General features: G+C 40.4%; 2 protein-coding genes across 4 annotated transcripts in view; one reads left to right on the forward strand and one right to left on the reverse strand.

The window, feature by feature from the left end:
* LOC145991033 (transmembrane 6 superfamily member 1-like) overlaps window positions 1-14677 on the forward strand; it is a 115555-nt gene extending 100878 nt beyond the window's left edge. For both annotated transcript variants that reach the window (XM_083126716.1, XM_083126718.1), the window contains exons 5-6: window positions 11791-12009; window positions 14426-14677. In XM_083126716.1, the coding sequence (XP_082982842.1) occupies window positions 11791-12009; window positions 14426-14611 (405 nt within the window). In that variant the 3' untranslated portion in view covers window positions 14612-14677. The remainder of the gene's footprint in view (window positions 1-11790; window positions 12010-14425) is intronic.
* Window positions 1-25000, reverse strand: part of abs (ATP-dependent RNA helicase abstrakt) — a 79491-nt gene that overhangs the window by 25248 nt on the left and 29243 nt on the right. Inside the window, exons 12-14 of one of the 2 annotated variants that reach the window (XM_083126713.1) lie at window positions 23460-23609; window positions 21406-21588; window positions 20016-20267 (exon numbers count right to left, since the gene is read on the reverse strand). In XM_083126713.1, coding sequence (XP_082982839.1) covers window positions 20131-20267; window positions 21406-21588; window positions 23460-23609 — 470 coding nt within the window. In that variant the 3' untranslated portion in view covers window positions 20016-20130. Of the gene's footprint in view, window positions 1-20015; window positions 20268-21405; window positions 21589-23459; window positions 23610-25000 lie in introns of those variants that run through there. The other variant, XM_083126715.1, reaches the window with a different exon arrangement.

Below are 25000 nucleotides of genomic sequence, written 5' to 3' on the forward strand. Positions count from 1 at the left end.
CAGTCACAGATTTCTGTCTAAAGGGGAAGGCCGTAACAGGGGTAGGGAAGGTACAGACAAAGAAGGAAGCTCCCCTATGAAAGAACTTTCTAAAGTCTAGAGAATCTTCTAAAGTCAAGTTTCTGTTACTTAGACTTCTGTTCATAAACAAGATGAACGAATGTAACAGCTGCTGTTCATGTTCTGCGAATTTATCCTTCACCAAGTTGTGAGCAAAATTATACCTGCTGTCTATATTTTCACTCTTCACTGCAAACAAATTATACAAAATAGTTTTACCTGACGGTAGTAACAGGGAGAGCTCACTGCTGCCTGGCTACTGGCCTGCTACGCGGAGCCCCATAATACCTACATAATGATTATATTGCTACAAGTTTTGCAGTATACTTTAATGTTATGCAGCAGTAACTCCAATTAACTTTTGTATACAAAAATCCAGCTCGTTTAAAAACAAATAGCCACGCATACATAACTAGAAATAAGGTTTTTTGGCGCTATTCATGGGGATGCCCTTGGTTTCGCATTATGGTAACAGTTCGTTATATCGGAGACACATTAAAATCGGATATTTTGTGTTTTGCATGGTTCGTACTTACCAATTCTGTATTGCGGAACATAGTTCAAGGTGCCATTATGCTTTTTACACGAAAACAAACACAATTTTCACATGCATTCCTTCTTTCGCTTCCGTAACACACAATATGGCGTGCACAGTTTGACTACTGTTGTAGGTATGCAGTGTTTCCAACCTTCTTCACCTAAAAATACCTACTATCGTGTTCGTCACGTGTGCAAATTGTACATTATGCACGGGTAGCAGACGGATAGCGCCACGAACCATTTCCGATAAGGTTAGGTTGGGTTTGGTTAGGTTAGGCAAGCAGTTAAAAAAAAGGGGTTGGAAACACTGACAGGGGGTTACGTCATCAAACGTATGCAGCATTCGGTTCACGAAGCGAAAGCAATGGCACTTGAGTGTCGGTGAGATACTTCTCTTGAAAAATACATGATTTCCCGGTCAAATAGATTCCACGTATGAAATAAAATACCTCGACGAGCGTTGGAAACCTTAAAGAAACACATTTCCGTAAGTAGTTTCTTCTGTAAAAATGAAGAAATGTGTCTCCGATATACCGAACTGTTACCCGCATTATTACCTAAGAAGATTAACAAGCACAACGTGTTGAAGGTTAAAAAAAAAAAAAAAAAAAAAAAAAAAAAAAAAAGCTTATGTCAGGCTAATAAAAGTTTCTAAGTTAGTGTTTCTTTTCATTTCTGATATTTAATTACAAAAAGCTATTGTATTACCTCTCAATGGTGTGAATTTAATCATATCCAATAACATTTTCTATCATAATTTTATTTTGTTTACTTTTCATTGAATTTTGACGCTTACATTGGTTTCATTCTATAATTAAACGAATAGTGCACATTAACTATTTTTAACTGAAATATTTGAACACAATTTTTATGTAGCAAACACGATTTCAGTAATGTTTTATATTTTTAAGTGCGTCAAAACAATTCATGAACTCAAGAAAAATTAGATTAGTTGCTTATTTGGAAGCACCAGCGTCCTATAAACTCGTAATTAATCGTACATAAAAAAATATATTGTTTTCTGGTGCTCGGTTTCGAGCATGTGCCCGAGTTGCCCCTCGCCAGCAGTGCCGTGACCAGGATTTTCAAAAGAAGGGGGTTAGGTACCAGCCCTGATTTTGCCATCTTTTCCTGCATTTGATGTTCTTTTTTTAGGAGTACTGGGCCAAATGGGGGGTAACCCCCCCTCACCTTTGGGCACTCCACTGCTCGCCAGGGTCTGCTCTGGGGAAGAGCATGGTATTTTCTCCCAAAAGACTTCTTCAAATTGAAATTACACGTATATGTGAAATATTTAATTTTGCGCAGTCATCAATTTCCCTTGACCCGCCCGGGCGTCCGTGAGTATAAGAGACTAAAAATCACCTTTACACGGGATATCAGCTGGTATTCTGAATTCAATATACGTACATTGCAAAATATATGCCTCCCCCAACTTAATCTTAGCCCTCTCCACTCCCGATAATTCTGGTACCTACCCCGCTCCAGTTTTTACAACTATTGCATTTTCCTTTAAGTTTTATCAGCAATATTTTTTTATTATGAAAGCTGAATCACAAGGGAGTAGGATTAAAAAAAAACATCACTACCCTTCCTGGCACGTCATTGGTTTCCTTCCTTCCTTCACTGTTGTCTTTGAACATATAAATTTTACTAGGCCAGGTAATACGAATTGAAAAACAGAAAGAAAATACGTACTTACCCATCTCTTCTTTTTCAGGAAGGTTAAACAAAATTTCTACTAGCACTCCAGTTCACAATAACTTGATCATCATTTGACTGGGCACTCCCAAAAAAATAAAAACACGTCAGTACCCACACGTTTCGCGAAATAATGTTATTGCTCACTCCCGCACACAGTGTGGCTAAAGACATCACATTTTACTACAAGTCGAAGAATGACCAATGTGCATTCCTCAGAGAACAGCAGAATAAACCCCGAGCGTTTTCTGCTGTCAACTCTGCAATCTTCTTTCACGTGGAACTTAGGTCACAATCCCACCAAGAACTACACCGCGTTGGCTATTTCTTTCGCATAGTGAGCAACAAGTTAACTGGCGTGCCCTTGAACATGAGTGGATAGAGGCCTGCACGAGACCTGAAGGAAACCCGCCAACGAGTCGCGCCTAAAATAATATGCAATGCGCAAATCAAGCAAGCTGCCTGGCATGGGCGGAGTTTGAGCCTTTGCTTTTGGGAGGGCAGACTCTGGGAGAAGCATATGATGTACCTGAGGGTTATTGAATATCCTCTAGTTTATAAGGGGTCCGGAGGCCTTCCCCCGGAAATTAAAAAAAAAAGCAACTTAAAAACACTGAGTTTTAGGACTTTTAAATTTGAAAATGTTAAATATCCTCGCTTATGTAAACAAATATTAATTAGTACATATATTGGTTGTCAGTTTTAAAAGAAGCAAAACAGTACGATTATTGCATTTTGCATTTCATTATTTTTTTATTGATACAATACTCGTATTACTTTTTAAAAAAAAGTTACGGTACAATAGTAAGCTTCAGAAACTTAAGAAAAATTAAAATGAAAAGTTTTTTTGATGCCTCAGCAGTAACTGTTGACTCATCACAAAGTCATTTTACGTTTTTCTTTCTTCAAACTGTACACATCAATCAAATCGTCTAAGACCCGCTATTGCTGCGCAATTACCACACATGCCATCATTCCAAACGTCAAGATTTGCGGTATGGCTTCATAACAAAAATGTAGTAATTGAACTTAATCATATGTTATTTTTAGCCTATTTAAATTGGGGGGCCATGCCCCCTTTGGCCCCTCCAGAACTCCGCCTATGCTGTCTGACATTGCGTAAGCAAGTTTTCTTGAACGAGAATCCACAGCTCTTTTGCCCAGTAGTTGCAGGAGAACCAAGAAGTCACGTGAAGGCGGTGAAACCCAATGTAGTTGCTTCAGTCCGGCGCGAGCATCACTGTCAGTGTTGTCAACGGCAATTAAATTTCACTACGTATGGAGCCTTTTGAATTTATGTTAGTCGCAGGGGTCTATTTTGTAAGTTTATAATTTAGTATATTTCCATAAGAATGTTATTAATATGTCAAACCGACGACAACATATTCTCCAAATTTGTTTTGAGGATCTTGAAATATGGGGTTATGTGTTTGGTTCATTTTGTGTCGCTTTTCTGGTCTTGAAATCGTAAATCATCTCTCTGTGTCATTTCACGTCGTTTGTTAAAATGGGCCGGGCCAGGACTGACGATTTTTTGCACCCGTCTCAAGGTACTAACTAAAGACTATTTTACATCGTGTTATTATCAATGCAGTCTGTAGAACTAGATAACTCGCAACAACATGAGAGGACGATGAATTGTTGAAATACATGACAATAAACAAAAACTTTTGTAATATAAATATTGAGAATCTTTTATCGATCCCGTGCTCTAGCGTTCAATAAATGTCAGAAATGTAGTGGTTGAAAAAGTACTACTTAACACCAAGGACGTATTTAGGGGGTACAGGGGGTCCGGAACCCACCTCAAGAACCACCAATTACAAAAATTAAAATATTGAAAATGTATGTTGTTTAATATTTTTGTACAATCGAGCGATATTTATTTCCTCCGAACTTATTTGAAGGTAGTAAATATTTAGTTTTTATAATTGCTTTATTTAACATTAATTTGATATGTGTGTCTAAACAAAAGCTAACATAGTATAATAACTCATTTCTTGCATAAGTAAAGTGCTCCCATGTCATGAACGTGTATAGGGGGTGTGGAGTTAGGGTCCCACACTTTCTGGATCTCCGCTGAAGATGGAGTGATGTGATCCGCACCACGCCCCTGGCAGCCTTTACCCCCCCCCCCAGTCTCCTCCAGGTACCCACTTTATACGACGCTGAGTGGTTGCCGGAGCCCCTTGAACAGGTTGAAAAAGTCCCGGTTCTCCCCCGCCGGGAAATCGAACCTAGGTGTCTCGTATGGTAGTCAGATGGCCTAACAACTGAGCTACCGCAGCTTCACAGATGTCAGTAATACAAAAGGTTTCTAGCATGGAAGAAATCTAACTTTAATCTGCATTTTCAATTGATTAAACATGATAAATATTTCTTTATAGGATAAATGCTTTCTTGGCTCAAGTGCTCCTTGAACAATTTTTAATCCACACGACATGGCCCCAGAGATGGTGCATAGCCACAAAGAGAGTTCACTGTCGATAAGCTAGTTGGGTTGGAAACTTGCAAGGTCGGCTTGCCATGCCAGTTTCCTAAGGGCTTTCGATGCTTGGAGCTTCAATTCAAAAACCAAGCACACAGTTCTTACTTGCAGACTCATTCGATGGTGTAGTTGTAACACTGTCACCTTGTAGCCAGGGCTTCCATATTCCATATCCGGTGGAGGCTCAGCTCTTACTTCAAATTGTATGCCTTGTCACGATTAGCCTCTCTGTGCATAAAGAGGACTTACAACAAATTTTAACTTTGAAAGCTACGAAATGACTTCAGGTGGGGAAAAATTCAACAAATAAGAGTTTAATTCTTCATTAAACTGAACACTCATTGCATCGGTGCGACCCGCCGGCAAAGCTGGCTGGATACCCTAGATCGCTCTCCCTCCGCCTGACCAGTTTCCAGGTAGAAACGGCCGCCCGAAGGAAAAATTAAGATTTTTACCTTTACTTCCCTTGTGTCCCGCTGCAATGGTTGAAAGCCCAAGTTTCAGGTCCCCTAGTCTATCTCCTATAGGACAGATAGGGGATTGGTTTCTCATAGATTTTTTTGTAAATCCTCTAAAGAACTCAGCTCAGGGTAAACTTTTCTGCAGTACTTATGTTCTCTGTATTTACACAACCTTTTACACGTTGTACAATATGTATGTATAATATGGGATGTAGTTTTATTATTTATGAAATGGGAACGTGTTATGTGCAGACAATAATGTTATGCTTTCTTATCCTTTTTTTTCAGGTATTTAATATATAATGATTAAATTACAAATATGTGCTCGGGCTCTCTCTCTCTCTCTCGTTTTAGTAGTGTTTTATTTAAATATACTACTCTTGGTCTCTAACAGTCATTAACTAACTAACTAACTCCCTAGCCTTCTTAAACCCGAAGGTTCATGGCTGCAGCAACATAGGCCTTCCATCTTTCCCTATCTTGAGCAAGTTCTATATTACTCTTTTCCATCCCTACCGATTTCCCTTAAGTCCCTCTAAACATTGTCCCTCCATCTTCGTCTTGGCCTTCCTACAGGTCTATTACCATCAGGTTTCCCAACAAGAATCCTGTAAACTCCTCTTTCCTCTCCCATTAAATACGGATATATTTATTTGGGCAAGAGAACGCGTGTTCATATTGTTGTTGGTTTGGTTTATTTTACTTCGCTTTTCTGCCACATTTGGTTATCGCGAAAATTAGGATGAGTGATGATATGATGAAATTGATGACGGGACCTCATATGAACAATCCAGGCCATGATTCGAACCCTTGATGAGTGCGCATTCTTGTCCTATGTGTTGTACTCAGTGAATAATGAAATAATTTGAAATGAAAAATGTATCTCAGAACTCAAAAAGCCAAAACTAGTCTATCTCCTATAGGACAGATAGGGGATTGGTTTCTCATAGATTTTTTTGTAAATCCTCTAAAGAACTCAGCTCAGGGTAAACTTTTCTGCAGTACTTATGTTCTCTGTATTTACACAACCTTTTACACGTTGTACAATATGTATGTATAATATGGGATGTAGTTTTATTATTTATGAAATGGGAACGTGTTATGTGCAGACAATAATGTTATGCTTTCTTATCCTTTTTTTTCAGGTATTTAATATATAATGATTAAATTACAAATATGTGCTCGGGCTCTCTCTCTCTCTCGTTTTAGTAGTGTTTTATTTAAATATACTACTCTTGGTCTCTAACAGTCATTAACTAACTAACTAACTCCCTAGCCTTCTTAAACCCGAAGGTTCATGGCTGCAGCAACATAGGCCTTCCATCTTTCCCTATCTTGAGCAAGTTCTATATACTCTTTTCCATCCCTACCGATTTCCCTTAAGTCCATCTCAACATTGTCCCTCCATCTTCGTCTTGGCCTTCCTACAGGTCTATTACCATCAGGTTTCCCAACAAGAATCCTGTAAACTCCTCTTTCCTCTCCCATTAAATACGGATATATTTATTTGGGCAAGAGAACGCGTGTTCATATTGTTGTTGGTTTGGTTTATTTTACTTCGCTTTTCTGCCACATTTGGTTATCGCGAAAATTAGGATGAGTGATGATATGATGAAATTGATGACGGGACCTCATATGAACAATCCAGGCCATGATTCGAACCCTTGATGAGTGTGCATTCTTGTCCCATGTGTTGTACTCAGTGAATAATGAAATAATTTGAAATGAAAAATGTATCTCAGAACTCAAAAAGCCAAATGAATATTACTGAAGAAACTACAAAAAGTGAGTTTTGTTACCTGTTTTGCTTCTGTGCATAAATTTTACTTAAAACACCAAATCAACCAACCGTGGGGGAGTGGTTATTACAGCATGCTACGATACCAGGAGTTCCAGGTTCGAACCCCGACCTGGAAATGGGTGTTCTTTGTGTTTGTCCCTTCATTAATTTTATCATATCATCTTCGCAATTAACAAAATGTGACAAAAAGCGACGCTAAGTAACAAAAATCAAATCAAATCATTGAATGATTGCTTGATTTGGTTTATTTTACTTCGCTTTTCCACCACTTTTGGCTAATCGCGAAAATGATACGATAAAATTGATGAAGGGACACACACAAAGAATACCCATGGCCAAGCCGAGATTCGAACCCAGGATCTCTAGCTCAGTAGTCAAATCAAATCGTTTTTTATTTTCGAATGTGGGTGGGGTTTCAGTGTACTTTTTTTAGTACTTTTTTTTTGGAATACTGGGCCCTAAAGGGGGGAGGGGTGTGACACACACCAACACCAACCCCCTTGAGAACGCCACTGACTGCTACCCCAAGTGTCGACGTCACCGCACGTCACTGCAAACATACTCTATGTGATCAAAAGTATCCGGACACACCGCAAAACATGTGTTTATCATAGAGGGTGACACAGTACTGCCATCTACCGCGTAGAACACATAGTCAGTGAACTCAGTAGTCTGCAGACAGTATGAGACAGAGGTATGGGATGGTCTGAGGAACTCACAGACTTTCAACGTCGTCAGTTGTTTGGGTGCCACTTGTGTAGGAAGTCTGTGTGTGAGATTTCCACCCTCCTAAACATCCCTCTGTCCACTGTTTCCAATGTTTAAGTGAAGGGATGTGTACAACCCAAAAGCATGCAGGCCAACCTCCCGTGTTGACCTCCAGAGACCATCGAGTGTTGAAGAAGGTCGTACAGCATTATCGTCAATCATCCATCGTCACCATCACACAGGAATTCTGAACTGCATCAGGATCTACTCCAAGCACCATTACTGTTTGGCGCAAGGTGCGGCAACTTGGTTTCCATGGACGAGCAGCTGCCCATAAGTCAAACATCACACAGACAAATGCCAAACGCCACCTCGTGTGGTGCAAGGAGCGTCGAAACTGGACCATAGAACAGTGGAAAACTGTTGTGGAGTGATGAATCACAGTACACAATGTGGCGATCCGATGGTAGGGTGTGGGTGTGGCGAATGCCTGGTGAACGACATCTACCAGCCTGTGTAGTGCCAACAGTGAAATTCGGAGGTGGCAGGGTTACAGTGTGGTCATGTTTCTCCTGGAGAGGGCTTGGCCCCATTGTTGCTTTACATGGCAATGTCACTGCACAAGCTTAGGTTGACATTTTAACAGCTTTCATGCTGCCTACTGTCGAATACCAGTTCGGGGATGACCATTGTGTCTTTCAACACGATCGAGCACCCGTCCATACTGCAGGGCTTGTGAGGGAGTGGTTTGATGACAACATCATCCCACTAATGGACTGGCCTGCACAGAGTCCTGATTTGAATCCCATAGAACATCTCTGGGATGTTTTGAAATGCCGACTTCGTGCTAGACCACACCGATCCACATCAATACCTCTTCTCATTTTGGCGCTCTGCGAGGAATGGGCTGCCATTCCTCAGGAAACCTTCTGGCACCTGATTAAAAGTATGCCTGTGATAGTGAACGCTGTCATCAAGGCTAAGGGTGGGCCAACACTGTATTGACTGCCAGTGTTCCTGATGGAGGGTTGCCCAAACTTGTACTTTATTTTCAGGTGGGTGTCCGGATACTTCTGATCACATAGAGTATATCAAAAGTAATTGTGTATTCACTTTCCACGCTAATGTGTACCATTGATCCACGACTGATTTATTCATACCATTTGTGTGGTGGTGCTAGTAAATGTCAATAAAAATAGAGCTAGATTTGCTATTGGAATGCCCTTATTAAAGCTGGACTGGTTAGTAAGCTAGAAATGAGAAATTTATACACTTACATACGTTACGTGTTACTGTCAAAGAACAAGTTTATTGCAGGTATGTATTTATTTCATACCTACATAACAACATCAAAAATAACAGTTATATCTTAGCTTAAATTGCTACATGATTTTGCAATGTACTTATTATGCTATGCAGCAATTGCTTCAATTATTTATTGGCTACACAAATTCAACTCTTTCTAAAGCAAATGGTCACATAATCAGAAGTAAGGTGTTGTTGCTGCTCAAGGGGTTTAGCCCCAGTTTGGTGCTCCCGGGTGGCATCCAGGAGTTCCTTGGCCCTTAAGTCACCCATGAGTTTTAAGCTGCCATACCACACATAGATCTATCAGTTGTAAAGAGAGTTCTCACGGAATGAACCTCCTCCTCAATTTGCAAGTTTCATATAAGCAGGCAACGTTTTGGAAAAATAAAATAAATTCACAATGAGAAGACTTAAGGAATGGTTAGTAATCATAACTGGTTTACACATGGTAGTACCTCAATGTATAAAAGGTAAAGTGCTCCCCTGTACTATGCACCATGCCATGAACGCGTATAGGGGGTGTGGGGTTAGGGTCACACACTTTCTTGATCACTGCCGAAGGTGTGTCCCCGAGTTTCCTCCAGATACCGACTGTATATGATGGTGGGTGGGTGCCAGAGCTGCTTGAACAGGTGGAAAAATCCCGGTTCACCCCCGCCGGGGATCGAACCCAGGTCTCTTGCATGGTAGTCAGGCGCCCTAATGACTGAGCTACCGCGGCTATATGTACGTCAATGTATTCTCACCTTAAATACCTTACGGTACTTTTTGTTATTGCTGTATTTCAGATGGAGCTATCGTCTCTTGGGACTATACTGGAGCACAGCAATACTCAACAGCATGATCATTCTCCTCCTTGGTGGCTGTTTGAGCAAATCAGGCCTCCAGTGGTGCACTTTCTTCAACATCCCTTATGTCGTATTTCCAGTAATCGTGGCAGTGAACTGTCTTACACAAACTAGAACGATGGAGTCTGGGGTTCAAGATAGAGGATACCGCAGGAGCCGTGTTTCCTTAATTGTTGACCTTCTGTTGGTTCTGCTTTTGCTTCTTGCCTCGGTTGTGCTTCTATTACGAGGATTGGTAAGTCCTAAAAGGAAATCCATAGATTAATAACAGTCACTGAAAGATTGTGGCCATATCCTTTGTTCACTGAATATTGTTCTTCTCTCATCAATAGTTGAAACTCATTTTCAGACAAGTCAGGAGCCATTTTGATCTCGTAGTAGTATTACAATTCCATTGCAATCCAGCAAATGCTCTTGGGCAATGAAGCAGCTACGTAGATGTATCATTGTGTATACTCCGTCATTTACTTCACCCTTCATCAGACGACCTCCATGATGCAGTGGTTAGCACAGCCAGGGGTCACAGGTTCAAATCTCAGCCTGGGCATGTGAGTTCTTTGTGACTCTTCCTACGTCAATTTCATCATATAATCACTCATTCTCATCATCGCGATTAGCGAAAAGTGATGCTAGATAACAAAAATCAAATCAGTGCCTGGAGTGAAAAATGTTAGCTGGGGGGATTCTCCTATGGTTTAACATTGTGGCAATGGACAGCTGGGGGAGGGATGCATTGCAAAATATTGCTAGCTGGGGGATACCACCTCCATCCCCCCCCCCCCCTTGCATCTCTCATAATTATGTTTTCCCATATCCTATTCATTTTTTGCACAAAAATGTTCTTTTTTTTTTCAACCGTTGACCCCCTACATTTAAAATATTCTGAGTGAACTTATGTCCATAATACAGGGTGTTCCACTAGCTTTCCAACCCGAAAAAAACTTTATAATTTTGGAACAAACATACATAGGAAAATGAAATTCACAATACACATACCTTGTTTCATGCTGAATACATGATCGTCACAGGTGCTGCAAGTGTCTTCCCTGGACGTCCAGACATGTTTATACACGGCATTCCATATTGTGAAAAGTCCGATGTAGAGTCTCCGGTGTGATCTCATGAATCGCATTCTCGATGTTGTTTCGCAACTCTTGCAGTGATCATGGTTTGTTTCTGTAGACACAACCTTTAAGGAAACCCCATAAAAAGAAATCCGGAGGTGTCAAATCTGGGGATCTTAGCGGCCAAAATCCTTTGGATATGATTCCGTCACCAATAAAGGACTTAATTTCTGCCATGGAGACATTGGAAGTATGGCATGTTGCTCCATCTTGTTGGAAATAACCGCGACCTAGTTATTCATCATCCAACTGATTCACAAATGCACTGAAGATGTGTAAGTAAACTTGTGTGTTTACTGTATCTTCAAAGAAGATGGGTCCAGTGATACGCTGTCAGGAAATTGCACACCAAACTGCCACCTTCAATGGTCCTTTACGGCATCCAAATTCACGTTGAACGGTCTGATACGATCCCGATATCCAATATTTCTTTACAATCAACACGCGTTCTGGTAAGGTGTACCGATTCATCCTCGCGATGCAGGGACTCGCGCATCACTTCCCCTGGCGCCACCTACCGTATTTGTTTTGACGCGTGCCTTTATTTTCAACCCTGCCTCGTGTTCAGCATGAAACAAGGTACGTGTATTGTCAATTTCATTTTCCTATGTATGTTTATTCGGAAATTATAACGTTTTTTTTTGGGTTCGAAAGCTAGTGGGACACCCGTTAGAAACTCTCTTTTCAAACAACACCTGAACTTGCTGCAATATGAAGTGTTGTAACATTGCTACAATTTCTCTTGTGACAGGCATCGATTGGTAGCCAGCAATCCTTCCCACGATGGTACATAACGGAAGTGGAGAGAGTTCTTCTGCAGGTCGACCCAGCACCGTTTGCTCTTTTGCAGGGTCATGTGTGTCTCTATTACTTCCTGCCAGCATATTTCCTCCTCATGTTGGGGCTGTTCAACCCCCACAGAGGGTGGGTGAAAGATTTAGCTGCTCTAACAGCTGGGGCATCTCTGCATGTGAGTACTGATAATTTTCTTTACATACGTCTTTAAAAAAAGATAACTGAACTAGTAGCTTGTGCACCCACACACTACATGTTATAACTTACTGAAAAATTATGTGAAAATACTGGTTCAATCTGGGAACATACCTGGGTGTTCGCTAGCACAGTAACTTGGTAGCTCAGTGGAATAGCATTGTCAAAGGATGAAGTTCTATCCGTAATTGAGTAACAATTTTTTACTAGCCGAGCCAATATTGATGCTGATGTATATTTATGAGCTGATAACAGTGGTATCAGTATTAAAAAAGAATTTTGTAATTAAATGACAGTTATTATATATACATATTCCAGTATAATTCTTTGAATATTTTAAAGCAAAATTCCTGTAAGTTGATGCTCATAATTTGTAATGGAATATTTACATAAAAAAAAAAAAAAGTAAAGTGTTCCCCTGTGCATAGCACCACGCCATTAAGGCGTATAGGGGGTGTGGGGGTAACGCCCCACACTTTCTTGATCCGGTCGTGAGTGGGGGTGATGTGATCAGCATCACGCCCCTGACCGCCTTTACCCCCCAGGGTTTCCCCCAGGTACCCATCTTATTCGACGCTGGGTAGGCGCCGGGGCCGCTTCCACCGTTAGAAAAGTTCCCGGATTTGAACCGGCCGGGGATCGAACCCGGGACCTTGAGCATGGTAGTCAGACGCGTTACCGACTGAGCCATATAAATATTAATGAATATTTTGATTAACTTTCTACAGTTACTATTTTCAAGCATTGGTATCACTATTGGCGAAGAACCAATAAGAGTATCAGGCATTAAAGCTCATTGTATTGGTTCCATCCTAATTTTCACATAACTTTCAGTAAGTTCAAATAAGTATAAATTACCCACCAGTAGAGAATGTCCATGTGCCATGCAGTGTTATTATTTTTTACCGTATACTTTATGATAAAATGCACCAATCAAATGTACCAACTACTTAAAAAGATAATTCAGAGACAATTAGTTTTCTCAAGTTATCTTAGGATGTTGAAATTCAAACCATGTTTATTCAGATGGTAACATAAACTCTTTTGCTGGGAACAATCATGGAACCTCCCCCTGTAATGCCATTTTCTTGCAGAGCACCGAATATTGATTTCAAGGTCAATTTCCCTCTCTTTTTGGCCAATTAACTCATGGTTTATACTTCTTGTAATTTCATAAACATCTCCAGCCATCCATTATGAATATCTCTATCTATCTCTCACTCTCACTCTCTCTCGATCGAGGTTCTACATTGTTGAGAGCGACACACTGAAGATACTTAAGTGAATTAATATTTACGTATCCATTAAATAAAAATGGAGTGAGCCGTGCTAGCTCAGTCGTTAGGCCATCTGACTACTATGCGAGAGACCCAGGTTCGATCACCAGAGGGCAGGAACCAGGATTTTTCCCACCTGTTCAAGCAGCTCCAGCACCCACCCAGTGTCGTATAAAGTGGGTACCTGAAAGAGATTCCGGGGGGAAAGACAGTCAGGGGGATGGTGCTGATCAGATCACTCCCACCTTCAACAGTCATCAAGAAACTGTGGAGCCCTAACTCCACATGCCCTTTACGCATTCATGGCATGGTGCAAAACAGAGGGAAGCACTTTACTTTTTTAAATAAAAATGGACCTCATGGCACATCTGCACTTTGAGGGAAAAGATCTGCCAGTAGATTTACATTCAGCGACACTAAACTACATCTAACTATTCAGCATCTCTTATAATTCCATTGGCTTTTCTGCTGTAACTGTAGCACACGTAGGATTCTTCTTTCTCAGTTATACGGTCAGTATTGATGATGACAATGATGATAAAAAATCATTAAAATGGAAAATAAAATAAAATGGTGAATAGATGAAGTTCTTACACTACAAACTAGAATTCGAATTATGTTACAGATATTTTAATCACTAGAGACACATATTTATGGTGAATAAAAGATCAACATTTCGGTATAAATGTTTGGCATATTTCAGGATCAAAACCAGTATATAAAATGACATTTTGGTATTAAAAATAATGAATAAAAACCTAAATTTAAAAACTATACTTATTACACAAAATTAACATTTCACTTCTAATAGCAAGTTTATATAATTATCAGAATATTAAGTTTATTCCTGTGTAAAGGAGTCCATTTTTCCTTCTCAAATATTTACAGCAGAATTCATAAATTTCCTGTGATTTGCATAACTCTCAGGATAATTCTCGGAAAGTGTCGTGTATGAGTTCATTTCACATCATGTCATGACAAAACATGGCAGCAAAATGCACCTCACACCTTTCAAAAACATGAAAAATTAACACTACAATGTATTATTACACATTTCGTGTTTTCATCAAAAACGAAATATGATGCCTCTACTAATCACTACTCATAATCCATTTCTAGGCTGAAATATGTCAAATAGGGATCTCCTTGTACTGGATGACGGAGCCTGGCCATCGAGTGCCAACTGACGACACCAACCGCTTTTTCTTCTCGGTGGCCAATCTTCTGGTTGCTGTCGTTCCTCAGCTTGTGCTTGCAAGAACCTTGTGCTCAGGAGGTCACCATAACAAGAAGAAAAAGAAGTAGCTAAATCTGCATAGCTTTAAATTCAAAATAAATAAACACATGCTGTGTAATAAATAAATGGATGTTATTGCCTTTATGCGAACTACTTTTATTCTACTTTCCTCCTTTGCTAAAATTCCACACACTGTATAATTTTACTTACTTCGGGGGTAGATATACACCATTGCGTGGTTGCACACAAGAATTACATTGTTTTCATTGTACGAGTGTAAATGTTATTTACAACAGCCATAGGCACATCTTCGTGATAACACAAAGTTACAAACATGTCAAAATGTGGTTTAAGTCAGTTTGTTTTAGCCAATGATAAAGCTTCAATAGAAACAATTTGTATGGAATGGAGAAGTGAAGTAATTGTTCAGATTTTGTATCTAAATCTTTGTTTTGTGCTTTTCTGTTTGCAAATCGAATACATCAAGATTTCATGTTGTTCACCATTGTCAATGGTAAAGGTATCAGATGAAGATTGCTACAAGCTTGTAGTGAATGTGACTTTCAAAACTTGAAACCCTTTGAAACTGATGTTCTTCTGGACAATTAGATTGCAAAAAAATTAGAAAGAACTCTCGGTTTTAGGCTAAAGTAAAGAAGGGTAAGATATTAGGCCCAGTCTCAACGAGCCTATCAGAGCATAAAGGTGGACTTAAAAACAAATTTTGGAAAGTTTGTCCACAGTATTGACTACTCTAGTATCAAACTTACTGTTAAACATCTAATTAAACATTACCACATACCTGAAACCCACAAATATATATATATATATATATATATATATACAGGGTGATTCTAAAGGTATAGTACAAACGAAAACCATAGATACCTCCCATGAAATAGAGACGAAAGTTCCCCTTACACTTTGCCAAGAGATGCCTCCGTGAGGAGCTAGACAACGCCGAAAACGTGTGAAAATGAACTTCACACCTCTGTACAGCCAGTACCAGTGAAGATAGAAAGGCGGAACAAACGAAGTCAAAAGGAACACCAAAGTCGCCCATCCGAAAAACACTAGGCGGCAGCTGCGCAACGCATGCGCATGGGGTTCCACAAAGGAAATAGGAGTGTCCCGCAAGACAAGTGAAGGGAAAGGGTAGCGATCGACAACGGTAGGGAGAAAAGAAGGTATGAAGCATGAAGTAACAATTGCACAGCGGGAAACAAACACTATGACTGAAGCAGTGCAGTCGAGAAAAGTAGTGCGGGGTTTCAGAACTACGGGAGGATGACGTAGGATGTAAAAACACACCGAGAATGCAAGTAAAGTGGTCCGTGACACTCGACAGGCAACAGACGCGTACATGGTTCGGGGCAGAAATGGCGGCGCTGGCGGTGCAGCGCAAGGGGAGTCCCCAAAACACAGTGGGGAGACACCGCAGCAAGAACAAAGCACGGTGCAACAAAATAGAAAGAGGACCGGACGGGGAATGGTACCTACCAAGGAGACAACAAATGCGGGACGAGGGATTCCTCGTAGCAGCACCGAGGGGATGTCACACAGAGGTCGTGCGCCAGCAGGACAAACACAGCAACTACGGGCACAGGAGGTTATTGCTAATGAAAGGTGCACGTACAGATAGGACCACGTACCCCGTACTGACGTTGTAACAAACGTCGTGATGGGGCCCAATCAGCCTCTTAGAAATGAAGCCGGAGGCACATCGCTGGGTGGGAGCAGGCGAAAGGCTGCTGGAGTGTCGTACAGACCCCACCACTCCGTACGGTGGACGAGAAATAATGGACGAGGTCGGAATGTTTCCATCCCGATCACCAGGTCCACCGTTCCCAGACCTGACGCGGCTGCTTGCTTCCGAGCGCAACCCCAGTCGAACAACTCGAGTCCCTCCTCGGCCGCAGCCTTCCGCTCCGAAACCAAGCGTGGCCTCACACCACCGCAGCCGCACACTGCCGCGTGGGTGTGAGACCGGGCCGAGCAAGGCTGGACAGATAAACTGCGTGGGACAATCGTGTAATGAAGCTACGTGGGGGTATGCACATCTGTTCAACTGCTGGGTTACCCCACATTGGTGTACACAAACACCACACGATCGTACGTAGTGCTCCCCGTCGGCTAGAGCAAGACGGACAAAGTACATGTTGTGGGTGAATGGGGCAAGAATGAAGGACGCTACATGTGTTCCACGATGACAAGGCCCCAGAGTACATGGCCCCACTTGACGGCAGTGGTCAGGTAGTGAAGAGCACAGGCACGGGTGGCTCAGGAACGTCAGCTGATTGTACCACAGCGCCGTGCGGACGTGTGGGCTGATTGGAAGTGCAGCATCAGGGAGGGTGTCAGTGAAAGAGCCGGTGCGGTGGTAGTGTGCTTGACGTACGACAATTGAGTACGTTGTTTCGAAGCCGTTGTGACCAGTGTGTGTGTGTGTGTGCCACCTGTGCACTGCAGTATTCCATAATTGGCACTATCCTCACCGTACCATGGAACGCTACACATTTGTAGAACTGAGGGACATGCATTTTGTCTACGGCCTTGCAGATGGCAATGGCCGAGCAGCTGCACGCCTTTATTGCGGACGGTAGCCGGAGAGGCGACAACCCGACAGCAGGTTGTTTTCGAACGTGCACCGTACCCTTGGTGAATCGGGTGTGTTACGTGCAGGCCATCATGTCGGTTACCCAAGACATGTGTGCACCGCGGCGGTCGAGGAGGACGTACTTGCTCACGTGGACGACACACCGTCCACTAGCACCCGTAGCATTGCACGTGCAGTGGGAGTATCACAGTCGACAGTGTGGCGTGTCCTTCATGATGATCTGCTGTATCCCTATCATCAACAGCGAGTCCACGCTTTGCAGGCTGGGGATTACCCACGACGTGTGGAATTCTGTCAACGACTGTTGCAGTTTTGTACCGACGATCCCCGTTTTTTGCGCCATGTGCTTTTCACGGACGAGGCAACATTCACCCGTGAGGGCATCTTCAATTGCTGAAACAGCCATGTGTGGGATTATGAAAATCCACATGCAGCAGTCGAGGTGCACCATCAGACCCAGTTTGCAGTGAATATCTGGGCAGGTATCATCGATGAACAGATTATCGGTCCATACCTGCTGTCACCACGTTTAAATGGCCGCCTCTATCGCACCTTTCTTGCATCAGTCCTTCCAGAGCTGCTAGAAGATGTACCCCTCAACGTGCGACATCGTGCACATTTTGATGGCACAGTGCGAACCCCGTCCCCTGGCCCGCTCGTTTGCCTGACCTCACACCAATGGATTTCTTCTTGTGGGGCCATGTGAAAACACTCATCTACGAGACCCCGGTGCCTGACAAGGAAACATTGGTAGCGCGGATACTTGCAGCATCGGCCGAGGTTTGTACCATGCCAGGGATTTTTGATAGGGTTCGCCAGAATTTCCTGCGACGCTGCAATGCCTGCATTGAATGTGGTGGTCGTCAATTTGAGCAACTTTTGTAACAACGTCAGTCCGGGGTACGACTACGTACTACGTACTATTCCTATCTGTAAGTGCACCTTTGCGTGGCAATAAACCTCCTGTGCCCATAGTTGCTGTGTTTGTCCTGCTGGCGCACGACCTCTGTGTGACATCCCCTCGGTGCTGCTACGAGGAATCCCTCGTCCCGCATTTGTTGTCTCCTTGAAAGGTACCATTCCCCGTCCGGTCCTCTTTCTCTTTTGTTGAACCGTGCTTTGTTCTTGCTGCGGTGTCTCCCCACTGTGTTTGGGGACTCCCCACGCGCTGCATGTGTTTGTTTCCCGCTGTGCAATTGTTACTTCATGCTTCATTGCTTCTTTTGTCCCTACCATTGTCGATCGCTACCCTTTCCCTTCACTTGTCTTGCGGGACACTCCTATTTCCTTTGTGGAACCCCATGCGCATGCGTTGCGCAGCTGCCGCCTAGTGTTTTTCGGATGGGCGACTTTGGTGTTCCTTTTGACTTTGTTTGTTCCGCCTTTCTATCTTCACTGGTACTGGCTGCACAGAGGTGTGAAGTTCATTTTCACACGTTTTCGGCGTTGTCTAGCTCCTCACGGAGGCATCTCTCGGCAAAGTGTAAGGGGAACTTTCGTCTCTATTTCATGGGAGGTATCTGTGGTTTTCGTTTGTACTATACCTTTAGAATCACCCTGTATATATATATATAACCTTCAGAAGGAACCTGCAACAGCTCTAACCTAATTTATATCCTCACGTGCAACATCTGTGGGAGCTTCTACCTGGGGGAAACATCCACAGCCCTGAACCTCTGCATCAACAACCACCGCTCCTCTACCCAAAACCTGGACTTTGCTGTTGCCATTCACACCAATCACCACAATATTCCTTTTAATGACTGCTTCCAGGTAGTGATCGTCCACTCCTTGCCCCAATCCACCAACACCTCAATACGTAGAAGATGGGAGAGGGCCTACATATCGACCATGAATGCAACCACACCTCCAGGCCTGAACAAGGCCACCCAGTAATGCCCCTCATCCCCTATACTCACCCTCACCACCACCTTTTCCCAACCACCCACCACCACTCACAGTTTTCAACAAGCCAGGCGAAAGAACCATATATTTTTTTTTGTGGTACTGTAAACACTTTTTTTCCCTTCGGGACCTGGCAACACTGCAGGTCATGCTTGCTCTTTCCTCTAGTCACTTATTTCTACAACGTCTCTCTACTCCTGAAGATGTGACATACCATCACGAAAATTTGAATTTTTTCTTTCTCCGGTGAGTGTTTCCTCTCTCCTCTTTCACTTTTTATTTAGCCCTTGTGGCCCTCCTTCCTTTTATCCTATATATATATATATATATAAAAAACACTTGTATTCTGTACTGAACATATTTTATATATATATATATATGCGTGTGTATGTGTGTGTGTGTGTGTTCAGTACAGAATACAAGTGTTTTTACCAACAATAAAATGAAGATAAATATGGAAACTGTAATTTCAGAAAGTTGAATAGATAACTGAGGCAGATGTAAGTTTAATAATTCTTGTTGGTGACAATGGTTCTTTATTAGTATACAATGTTAATTGGACATTATCCACTGTCTAGTGACTCTACCACTTGTGCCTTTTTTAACACCATGTTTTGAGGGAGCACTTCTTCTCTTGGCATTAGGTGAATAATTTGTCTATGCCAGTTGTGATCAAACCTATGACAGCTCTGTATTTCTCCTTAAAATTACTCCATGGTGTTCCCACTGTAAAGTTAGACTTCAGGGAGAGAGTGTTGTGGAGTAGTTTGTTAGTGTGCTGGACTTGCATTAAAATCACAACTCTGTTGTAAGTATGATGCCCACTACGAACAGAAAAAAAATTGCCACCTGAAGATCAGAGAAGAGTGGTTTCCCAAACTCAAACTGTAAGCAGTTCATCTACTGTCATGATAATACAGTGTTATTTTTAAGTAAAAAATATATACATACAAATATTCACATTCTTTTATTCTATATACACATGATTTATGTATAAAATACATATCTTTGCACATAGATACATACATGTGATCCTAAAATAATTATATTCACCGCACTTCGTATCTAATAATCTGCAGCATTATTCGCCAAATAATCTCTTCTGCCAATGTTTGATGCTTGCTTGTTCTGGATTGCTTCGAGTTTTGGACAGTCTGTGATTCTATGGCCGAGACCACCACAATAACTGCAACCACGTTCATCTGGAAAAAAGCAAAAAAAAAGCATCCTCAGTTTGAACAAGCAATGCTATCACCTTCTTTTATAAAGGAGTCAAATCAATAATAAATAACAAGGCACACCACTGTTATGATCCTTGTTGTAATTATTGGTCTATTTAGTGCATCCATAAAGTACTGGTGTGTTTGTTAAGCAACCTGTAGTTCTCATACCTGAAGAAGTAATGCAAATCTGCCACTTTGCAATTGCTCTCACTTGAATCTGCAATTTAAGCTATGCCAATTATGATACGGAAACATTTCAGCAAATTCAAAATAACTATTAATGATCTTACCGTAATGTTGGAACAGTTATATTTGAATCCTTATCAATTTTTTTTTCACAACTACAAAAACTTGAAACAAAAACAAAAAAAGATCACTAAATAGTCAATGAAGTACTAGTTCTTTTTTCTCAGTTAAAAATCTAATATTACAAAATTAAGTTCACTTGCTGAAAGAACGTTGATCATTTTTTGTAACAATAATAGCAATAAATGACCAATAATAGTTTACAATGGAAGAATTGTAACTGTGTATGAGTGGTTCTGAAAGTAATTTGAGCCCTTTCAAGTGTACACTGTGTCGGAATTCACAAAAATCAGTAGAAATAACATCTTCCGCACAATTTGAGTTATTGCATGATTTTTTGTGCATAAAAGTCTGATTAGAAAGCAACATTGCACCTAATATTAAAATATAGTTATCTGTGTTGCTGTATTTGCAAAAAATTAAGGTCACTGTCTAGCACCTGGCAAATTTTGTTTTGTACCAGTGCATATTAGCATATCTTAATACATTAACATAAATCGATGTTATATCAGGCATACCCAGACATATATCTTCCCCAAACAATGCAAACAAAAGTTTCAAAACAGTTTTGTCCATTTGCATGCACATGCAATTACAATATGCGCATGTTGGAAAGCAACATGGAAATGTCCCCAAATATGGCATTGTCGAGATGCAATTGTCAATTTCATGTATGCAAGTACTTAAAAATCATTGTAATGTCAGTGGGGAAAAAAGGAAAGAAAAAATATGACAAAATCTGACCTCAATGCATAACTATCTTCAAAACAGTAAAAAATAATAATTACACCAAATAATCTAACTATCTTACCTCCAAGATCAAGATACTTCTCGTTTTCAGACTGTAGAGCTGCCAGAAAGGGCGGCACCTTTTGCTTGGCTTCAATCAGCAAATGCTTCAGGTCCAACAACACTGATTCATCATTCGATTTGTTGATGAAAGTTGTTGCCAGTCCAGTGCGCTCAGATCTTCCCGTACGTCCAATCCTGTGAACTGTTTAAAAATAACAAATATTATATGATTTTGTTTGGATGCACAGGTGCTGCTTTATAAACTTCAGTGCACCTCAAGTTCATATTCAATTCATAAAATTATTTTTGGTATTGCAATGGTGCCTTGCAAAACAAACAATCCATTCCAGGATGAAATTTCTAATGCAGAATGCTGTTCCCATTGGAACAATATATGAATAATTTTAATCTGTTTCCAACCCCAGTCCAAAATTGTGAAACATTGTAAAAGAATTGCAGGAAATTTGAAGAACACTGTCAATGTTAGAAATGCTAGGAATTTATTAACTTATGTTATAGAAAATACAGTAAGTTTGAAGAACACTGTCAATGTTAGAAATGCTAGGAATTTATTAACTTATGTTATAGAAAATACAGTAAGTACAATACAGTTTTAAAAAACACATGCATTGCATACAGTCTCTCTCATTCATTGTTATTTTGGCTTGACGATTCAGTTGATCTTGTTTTTAGTGCATTTATAACAATCGCTTTTTACATTAATTGTAGCCAGGTTGCTGCTTGTGGTTTATAATGTGGGACTGGGTTTATTATGCGAGACATTTTCAGGCCTGTGCACATGTTTATTGTGTGGGATGTTAGTTGTCCAAGGTGTTCAGAAAAATAAATAACTTACACTGCCATCAAAAAATTTTCCATAACCTTTTTAAGACTTTAATATACATGAAAGCAAGCAACTTAAGACTCTAACTTCATACTAGCTTCTTTGTCTGAATGCACAGAACCACATGCACAAAATGCATACTCACAATCAGCACTCAAAATGGCAACTTATGAAGAGCTACATTATTAGAGACTTGAATTTTTTGGTGTTATTTCTATCACACCTTGGTGAGACTTTCCTAAAATTCTAATTTTCAAAAAACAAGCTGTACTCGGTATTAAAATGTGGAACGTTTCAATATATAGTTTCTCTGTACTTACTGCAGAACATGAGAAAAGAGCTTTCCTTTCACCGAAAACATGTTTTACATTACTCATGTAACTTTCAGCAGTTAATGTACATTTTGTTCCTTTGCAAGATTTAGGCTATGAATAAAAGGAAGAGTCAACTGAATGAAAACATAAATTTCACAAATAAGACAAAACTTCAAGAATGCATAGCTGCAAATTTCCAATTTTTTGTAGAATTTTTCTAAACATATGAATAAAAATAATTGATGAAACACAGTCAAGATCAGGTAAAGACAAAATGTCACTTTATTTTGGAACTTACTATGCATAAAAATATATGCATAAAAATATATGCATAAAAATATATGCATATAAATTTATCTACTTAAAGCACTCTCTGGCAACAATCAACATTTTTGCTATTATTGTTTATGCAAAAGCTTATGGTCTCTTAAGTATTACAGAAGAAAAAGAAAAGTCCAGTGATGGGAAAAATTAATCATCAATGTTTATTAATGATACGAACAGTGTTCACTGATTTTGAGACATTACAGTTAGTTTAATAAAGTACAAAACTGTACTGTTTCTTTTTTGTTGTACTATTTTCTTGTAATGATTTGATAACTTTATCCCTTCTCATAAATATGTGGAGGGGGGGGGACTATTTCTTTGACAGTGTCAAATAATTGAGATATTTTCAACACATGAACAGAATTTTATGCAGCATTTTCTTCTTAAGTAATCATGTATAAAGTGTTAGTAAATTTCCTGCTTCATCACATCACTAACAAAATGTTCAAATCTATCTGTCCATGCAGGTTGACAAGAACAGTGATGATAAGATGTGAGTGTGTGTCTTTAATGTTTAAGCATCAATGGAACAAATTTACTGAATGGTAAGAAACCATGTTCAAACGATGTTTGTGATTAAATACTTACCGTAATTCTCCACATCGTCCGGCATATCATAATTGATGACATGCTGAACCTCTGGGAAATCCAATCCTTTGGATGCTACATCGGTTGCCACCAAAACATCCTTCATTCCTTTTCTAAAGCCTTCCACTGATCGAGATCTTTCTTCTTGGTCTGCAAAAAGAAACGATGGCTAGTACTATATGGCTGAACATGGAGAAAAAAACTGGCTACAGGAGCATACCCAGCAATAGCTTATGACAAAACAACACAAAGTGAAGTTCCCCAAGCAGGGGACAAGTTCCGAAGTGAATGGAGGCAGCACCAGCCATAATTAATAGAACAATTTCAGTTTCAAAGAAAAACAAATGCACAAATAAAATAAAACAATAAAAAAATGTTAACAGCACAAAAATAGGCTTATACAAGGTGGGCCATAAGTCAGTTGTCACTAGCAATCGTTAGACTTTGTTTTGCCTAGCGTAGTGGAAGTCAGTTGTGAACTTGACTAGTGCATATTACCCAGCATTCTTATATTGGGTAATATGCACTAGTCAAGTTCACAACTGACTTCCACTACGCTAGGCAAAACAAAGTCTAACGATTGCTAGTGACAACTGACTTATGGCCCACCCGGTATATGAAGGGCTCGGGGTGTAAAACATGGAAAGTGACATTTTGGTAATTTTTGAGTTACAAAGTAAAATGTGCCATCCTTCAATTTTCGAGTGAAATTGTCATGCCATACAATCTGCATTAGACTCAGTGAAGCCTTCTGAAATCTGTAAACACAACACAAAACCAATTTATCTACTGTATAAGTTCTAATAACATTTTTTTCTTAATGAACTCAGAAATCAATAAAATGTCACTTACCATGTTTTACACCCGAGACCTTCAAAGGTACTGTTCAATTAGGACTCTCTCAAAATGGGATTCATTTCAAAGGATTATAATGACATCCTAAATTTTGAAATATTACATATATGTTCAATGCAGCCACTGTTGCCTATATCTTTATACTAGTTATGTCATGTCATATAGCTGCTATCAATTGCAAACTTCTTGACAACGGAATATGCAATACAAATTAAAAATCACTCAAATTCTCTACCTGTGGCAGCGATTAGGGGGGATTGTTTGGGGGCAGTTCCTCCCCCACTGTAGCCTCTCAATGTTAAGCCTTGTCTACCAAGAAAAAGTAAATTTCCCTCCTCCCCCAATAATTTTTGGCACCCAATTGCTGCTACTATTCTCTATAATTTCTACACAGTTGCACAAAGACCATGCGGATATTGGATTAAGTTTCAGCACAATCTTAGCAAAGAACCAAATGAATAACACTGGGGAACAGTGAAATTGCGGCACAGTGTTTGAGAGCTAATTTAGGGTGATTTCATGCTGCTGAATAATGATATAATAATATATTTCCTGAATTGGCTCTAATTTATGAAATAAATGCAACTAAACCAAAATGGCGGAAACATAATGGCCGAGGCGGTAACGCGTCTGACTACCATGCTAAAGGTCCCGGGTTCGATCCCCGGCCGGTTCAAATCCGGGAA

The sequence above is a fragment of the Lepisma saccharinum genome, chromosome 8, assembly GCF_977018435.1.
Source record: "Lepisma saccharinum chromosome 8, izLepSacc3.1, whole genome shotgun sequence".
In the NCBI taxonomy this organism is placed as follows: Eukaryota; Metazoa; Arthropoda; class Insecta; order Zygentoma; family Lepismatidae; genus Lepisma; species Lepisma saccharinum.